Raw genomic sequence first — 6,856 nt, 5'->3', positions numbered from 1 at the left:
TATGTAATATGTAATTACCGGCGACACTATTACTTTTGATATTTAATCGGATGTTGTTATGTGATTACCGGCGACACTATTACTGTCAACCAAACTCGTTGATTAAAAAAAATTAAAAAATGAAAATTGTTATTACCGACTACACTATTACCGGCGACATCATCATTACCAGCGACTTCATCATTAGCGGCGACTATACTCTTTAGCGGCGACACAAGCATTAGTGGCGACAATTCTCTTTAGCGGCATCAAATCGATCAATAGTGACGGAGCAATGCGGCGACTTATTACTGCGACGGGTCGCCGCTATTACCATTACCGCCTTACACGCGACAATGAGACCCTTTAGCGGTGACTTTTGTCGCCACTAATTGCCTTTTTCCTTATAGTGGATATCCACATACAGAAAATGCTAGTAAGGCCGCATTATATACGGTAACAAAGAATATTTAGCTATATTTTGTTTTTATAGTTAAACCGGATTCTTTGCATCCTCTCACTACTTTACTAATAGTGATATAGTTTTATGAGATTAGTTTTTTAAAGTTTTTATTATAAATAAAACTTCATCTTTATATAACTACCTTTATGTGATAGTTTAATTTTCTTGTTATTCGGTGAAGTTTTATTGTTTTTGGTGAAAGTTCGTTGCTCTTTTTTCGCTACTAAAAAAATCAATCAATAACTCTTTATTACAACAGAAAGTATATTTTTTACTATAAAATTTTGAAATATTGAATTATATGAATTTTGTGTTATAAAGGTATTTTGGTCCTTGTCAAGTATTTTCATTCCATTCCTTTCTTTTTCTCTTTTTGTGTATACAAAATTATACTATAGATTAAAAATGTCTCAGCTTAGCTACAGTAATATTCCTAAGAAGTTGGCATATTTAGTCCTTTGTTTATTTATCCATGCTCATTTATGTCTGGCCTTTCATGTCTGTCAAAATTGCCCCAGTTCTTTCTTGAATTTACGATTTGCTCCCTCAAGGCTTGTCTACAGTGATTTTTAAGCCGAGGTAATTTTTTTGTGGCTTACTTTTAAGATTTTATTGGCTCCCCTTTTTTTTCACAGGCTTCTTTTTGGTTTATTGTTTCTTCAATTTCTACCTGATGAGCTGAGGCTAAAGTAGGCATAGTCATCAGCTAGAGTAGGCATAGTCATCAGCTTCTGACACCACCAAGATACGTGTCTTCTTTCTCTTTCTTTCACCGCCTCGTCTTCCAATGCTGCCTAATCATCTTCCATTCAACAACCGCTAAAAACACAGAAGAAGATTGAGGTAGGGTGTTTTCATTGTTGATGATCCGTTCCCGTTTCTATCAGAAGCGTCGGCCTCCACAAAACCCTAACGCACCGAAGAACAACAAAGAGGCACGTCAGCCTAAGCAACGTCGACGAGTGAAGACGGAAACCGGAGTTTAATATGTGCCTCATCTTTCATCGAACTATAGCCTTCTGTTTTCGGCTCGAGTTGTTCCGACAGCACAGAAACGTTGAATAGGGTCGATTAGACTCGCGATTTCTTCATTTTTGCGTTTTGCTTTTGGGTTTCGTTTCCCCTTTATTTATTGCAGGTCTAATTTCATTTGGTGTCTTCTCTGGTATACGGTGGTGGTTGTTGGCAAGGGTGAAGGCGGAAGAGGTGCTATTTGGTTTTTAATGGTCTTAGTTTAATCCAAGCATATGTTCTTCAAAGAATCTGAACAAGACCATATGTAGCTTTGAATGAATTTGCTATCCTAGATGTCTTGTTGTCTATAAGGTGAACAAAATCATATCTTTCATTGAATTCTTTTCAATCTTAGCCATTTTTACTCAATTTTCCTTGGTTTGAAGGAAATTGTAGAAGCAATTTTTGCATATCAGATGTTACTGTTCCTTCAACTCCAACAAAAGGTATAATGGAAGTGATTGTAAAATTATAATTAGAACAATTGTATTTTTGTAATTCTGTTGTCTACTGATTCTCTTTAATATTAAGTTCAGGAGCTGCAAATGCTTCTAGGGCATTTCCACTTCAATTTGGGTCAATTACTCCTGGTATCATGAATGTAGTGTAGGTAAATGTTTATTGTGATAGAGATTTTGTAACTAGAACAAGGGTATTTTTGTAATTTTCTCTTTTGGTGTTTGTAAATAATTTCTTTTAATAAGTACCAACATCATCAATCCCAACACAACTTAAATGAATTTCTTTTCCTGCTCTAATTTCAGTATGGCTTCCTCCATCAAGGAGTGGAATGGAAAATCTAATTTTCATGTTAATTTTGTGTAGTTTCTCATCAACTAATACCTATTTTTTTTATAGTTATAAGAAGAAGAGAAGCTCTCAACTTGCAACGACCTGAGGACATAAAAATGGTAAAGGACTCGACCAATATAACTTAAATCTAGCTATTAACTTAAATTGAGATCAAAGAAAGCAACAATTCCATTCCAGATTAGTAAAAATTGAAATGGAATGTTGAATTCCAGGTTGTAGATGGCCAATACTTATTAAAATATATATATATATATATATATATATATATATATATATATATATATATATATATATATATTTTCAAATTAAAGTTACTAATATGTTATCGAAATATAGGAGAATCAAGGCAAGTTTTTCCCTATCATTTGTTGAAGTGATTGTTGGTTGTGAAGTTGCAGAAAGTGGTTCATCTTCAGCATACATGGTTTCTGAACGTAATAATGGAAGCAGCAAAAACTATATGTTTGCACTTAAAGAAGTTTTTTCTTGGGAATTTTCCAGAGTTGTAGACACCTTGCCACATGGCATATACCCTATTCCGAACAATACCCTTCAGATGTTTGGATTAAAAAGCCTCCGTGATGTAAGTATATGCTAAATTTCCATCAATTTCCTGTCTTTTTTTTTCTTTCTTTTCTAGATGTTTGATTGTGTATATAAATAAATTGTCTAATACTTATTGCAAGCATAAATTGGGATTCATCACCCATCATGGAATATACATTGTTTTATCAACATTTTTTACTGTCATTTGTGTTTTATGTTGTCTTGAAAACCAGTACCATAAGATAAATAAGAAAACTGTCAATTTTTACCATTTTTAGTTAGATCAAGAGATTTTAAATAATGAAAATAGACCAGAAGTATCTCAATGATATCTTATTTTGAGTTTTCAGGAATGTTGAATTCGTTAGAAGTTAGAACCATGATAGTCTCTACTTTTAGTTATTTTCTACAGCACAATATCATTTTTTATTTTTATTTTTTCTGTTTAGACTTTCTACTGAGCTTGATTACTTTTATGTCCTTATGTTGTAATTATTAAACAATTTGTATTAAACATGTTTTTTTTATTGTCAGACCAGTTTTGTGTATTTGAATGAAATATTTTAATGATTCTCACACTGATTGTATCTGGATAGGAAGAGATTCGGTATTGTAAGTACAAATGGTGGAAGTGGGTGGGATGGTGGAGGAGGAAAATAATCAATAAGAAGCTCATCAAATCTTAATCATTCTCTTTTAAATATCCTATGTATGCTTTTGTTATGCAAACTATTTTTCACTATGTACCGATTTTTTTAATATGAACGATCATTTTCTGCATATTCTTGCTTTACCATCACTAGCTGCACACAAACTTAATAAAAAACAAAAATCATTCAGATCTTTTTTCTTTCCCAACCAAGAATATCTTTTTTGCTATAACGAAAACAGAGTATAGGTCGAATATACTTGTTCTAGTTCTATTTAATACAATCTATTCGTACTTATTTGTTTCTGCATACGACATGGAGTAGTGAATTTTTTTTATATATCTCTTTGTAGATGACTTGGTGAAGAACATGGGCATGTTGTCTAGCCCAAGCTACCTACGTACATGCATCTTGAGGCTGGCAATATCAATAAAATAAATTTTATTATTTTAGTTTTATTTTTATTTTTCACCCTTCGTTGGAAATACAATGCATATTCCCTCTTTCAACTATCTTCATGGATTAAAAATTTTGTATATGTACTTTCAATAAAAACATAAACAAAAGCCTCGCCTATTTAAATACAAGTTTTCGATTTCTACAAAATTATAAGAATCTGTGTGTATCATGAAAATAATTATTATTACTTGAAGTAGTAACATTTAATTGGTATTGTTTAATTAAAATGGTTTTGCTAGCTTTTGTTAATTTTTAAGGTTATAATGAGCTCATATATAAAAATAAATTAGACATGAAGTTATTAGGAAAAAAAAAACATTAAGTTTAACAAAACTAATAAAAGAACATGAACACGTAAACAATCATATTTTCTTGTTTGTGTTTTATTTATTCATTAAGATGTTAAACGGGAACAAACATAAACAAATTAACAAACATAAATGGATGAACACAAAAGATCGACCATCGATGAACATTAACAAAAGAATATAAATAAACATAAAAGAACAGACAATATTACATAATCATTCAAACAAATAACGATACATTAAAAAAAAAAAAAAAAAAAAAAAAAAAAAAAAAAAAAAAAAATTATACGTGAATCCTAAAATGTAAAACGTCCTAAATCTAAAAATAACTCAAAAATAAAGTTTAAATATCATATTTATCAGAATATTTTACACAAAAAATTAAACTCAAAAATATTCACACTTTAGGCTTGTCGTGTATAAATTCATATAATCTATTATTAGACCACTTGTTAAAACTAATATCATATCTACAATTTAAAAAATGTTAAATAAACATTAATTTTAATAAACAAACATAAATAAACATATATACGAAATAGATATTGTTGGTGAACAAACAAAAAGATCTTGTTTATATTTATAAATAAACGTTCTGTCGGAATAATTTTATCACACTTTATGTTCGCTTACAATCCTAAAGTTACTACTCTAAGTTTAAGCAAACACATATTCTATGTGCAAATTTTAAAAACGTTAATGGGAAACGGATAAGTTTGGTATAAAACAAAGAAGGCAAAAAAAATACATAAATATTAAATTAAAATATTTTAGACTAGTCCAAAAAGGCCAAAGATTTAAATAAACATAAAAGATGACAAAAAGAAGAAAGAAGGTGGTTGAAGAAAACATATAAGTATTCCCTTGGGATCTACAAATAATTGAATAGATAGGTGGGTGATTTTGAGAATAAGAAATCAATGAGAAATATAGATCCAGATCTACAAATTATTGACTTTTGGTGATCCAATGACAGTTTAGGAATGGGGAAGACGACCAAATGGATCAAGAATTTGTTGGCCGGAAAGAAAGACAGAACCACCAATCAGCCACCAATCGCCACCCAAGATCGAACCCCACGAACCCCCATCTCCACCCATCCCACAACTCCCAAGGAGAAGAGCAGATGGAGCTTCCGGCGATCATCCGCCACCTCCACCACAACTCCCAACTCCACCGACATTGCATCCACTACACCCCCCTCTTTCCAACCTGAAAATTTCGAACACAAGAACCATGCTCCGGCAATGGCAGCACCACAAGGGGAGGCAACCACCATGATACGTCTCACCAACATTGATGTCAAGGAGGCTACTTCCGCCATAAAGATTCAATCAGTTTTCCGCTCTTACTTAGCAAGAAAAGCTTTACATGCATTGAGAGGACTAGTGAAGCTGCAAGCGTTAGTTAGAGGTCACCTGGTGCGAAAACAGGCAGCTGAAACCCTCCGGTGCATGCATGCACTAGTGATGGTTCAAGCTAGAGCTCGTGCTCAAAGAAGAACCAAAGATCATCGATCTCTTCAAGGTGTCTACAATCAAGAACTAATGGAAGAAAACATCAAGATTGTTGAAATGGATATGGGTCATGCTCATGCATGGCCGTGTGTCTCCCCGGAGCCTCCGGAAGACTTTGACCAATCTGGTCAACTATACTACTCGAAACCCGATCATTCTAGACCACATTCCACATATTCTATTGCTGATTATACGGAAACCATCAATGATTTGGGGGTGTGTCCAAGTTATATGGCTAACACGCAGTCCTCGAGGGCCAAAGCTCGATCCCAGAGCGCTCCTAAACAGCGCCCTGCGGATCAGAGTTGGGCCCACGGGAGACAGTCTACAAGTAGTATTAAGAGGAGACCTTCTCTTGAGGGGAGGAATGTGCCACGGGCCGTCAGGATGCAACGGTCATCATCTCATGTTGGTGCGGGTGCTAACACAAATCACTATCCGTGGTCAATCAAGCTCGACAGGTCAAGTGTTTCTCTTATGGAAAGTGAATGTGGCTCCACGAGTACTGTTCTAACCAATGGCTATTATAGCAAGTCAGTGGTTGGATATGGATATTGAAGACATCATTAGGAGTTAATCCATGTGAAATCATGTAGTTTCAACGACCATGTTGAAAGAGTATCGTTTGTGTGTCAGTAGATAAGTGTTAATTCAAAGCATTTTCATCATGTTAGTGATATTACAAAAACAAAAAAAAATAAACGTTTTGATTTGTGATGTAGAACTGGTCTAATCTAAAAGATAATGTTATTTATTTTTTTCATCATTTTCTATCCTTGTAATTTTTTTTAAATGAAAAAGATATTGATGGTACAAAAGGAAATTAATGAAGAGGTTCTTAAAACAAGCGAAGCATACGTCAAATGAGTTGAAATTGTGAGGAGTGGGTTAGGAAAATAGCACCAAAAACATCCACGACGCCAATATTTTTATAATTGAAATTTATACGTGTCAATAAGTATCTTAGACTATGATAGTATGCATGTAAGGTGGTGCCATTGTACACTTATATATGATTAGTTTAATCAGAAGTGAAGACGGTGAACTTTTACACTACAAATATAATGGAAAAGGTTTTTTTTTGTATCAAAATCCTACAAACTTTCA

At 33.2% G+C, this 6,856-nt stretch overlaps 1 protein-coding gene across 1 annotated transcript; it reads left to right on the top strand.

The window, feature by feature from the left end:
* Window positions 1-5,094: 5,094 nt before the first annotated feature.
* Window positions 5,095-6,515, top strand: LOC145063527 (protein IQ-DOMAIN 19-like). The gene has a single exon (XM_079011128.1). It carries the CDS (start codon window positions 5,216-5,218, stop codon window positions 6,305-6,307), a length of 1,092 nt encoding a protein of 363 aa, XP_078867254.1. The 5' UTR covers window positions 5,095-5,215; the 3' UTR covers window positions 6,308-6,515.
* The last annotated feature ends 341 nt before the right edge of the window (window positions 6,516-6,856 follow it).

This window comes from Lactuca serriola, chromosome 7 (genome assembly GCF_051521515.1).
Source record: "Lactuca serriola cultivar US96UC23 chromosome 7, Lser_US96UC23_V15, whole genome shotgun sequence".
In the NCBI taxonomy this organism is placed as follows: Eukaryota; Viridiplantae; Streptophyta; class Magnoliopsida; order Asterales; family Asteraceae; genus Lactuca; species Lactuca serriola.
Note: the sequence above shows the minus strand (reverse complement) of the source record. Positions and strands in the feature narration are given on the sequence as shown.

Coding starts and splice junctions, on each gene's coding strand:
- LOC145063527 (XM_079011128.1), top strand. CDS start 5,216: ATGGGGAAGACGACCAAATGGATCAAGAATTTGTTGGCCGGAAAGAAA.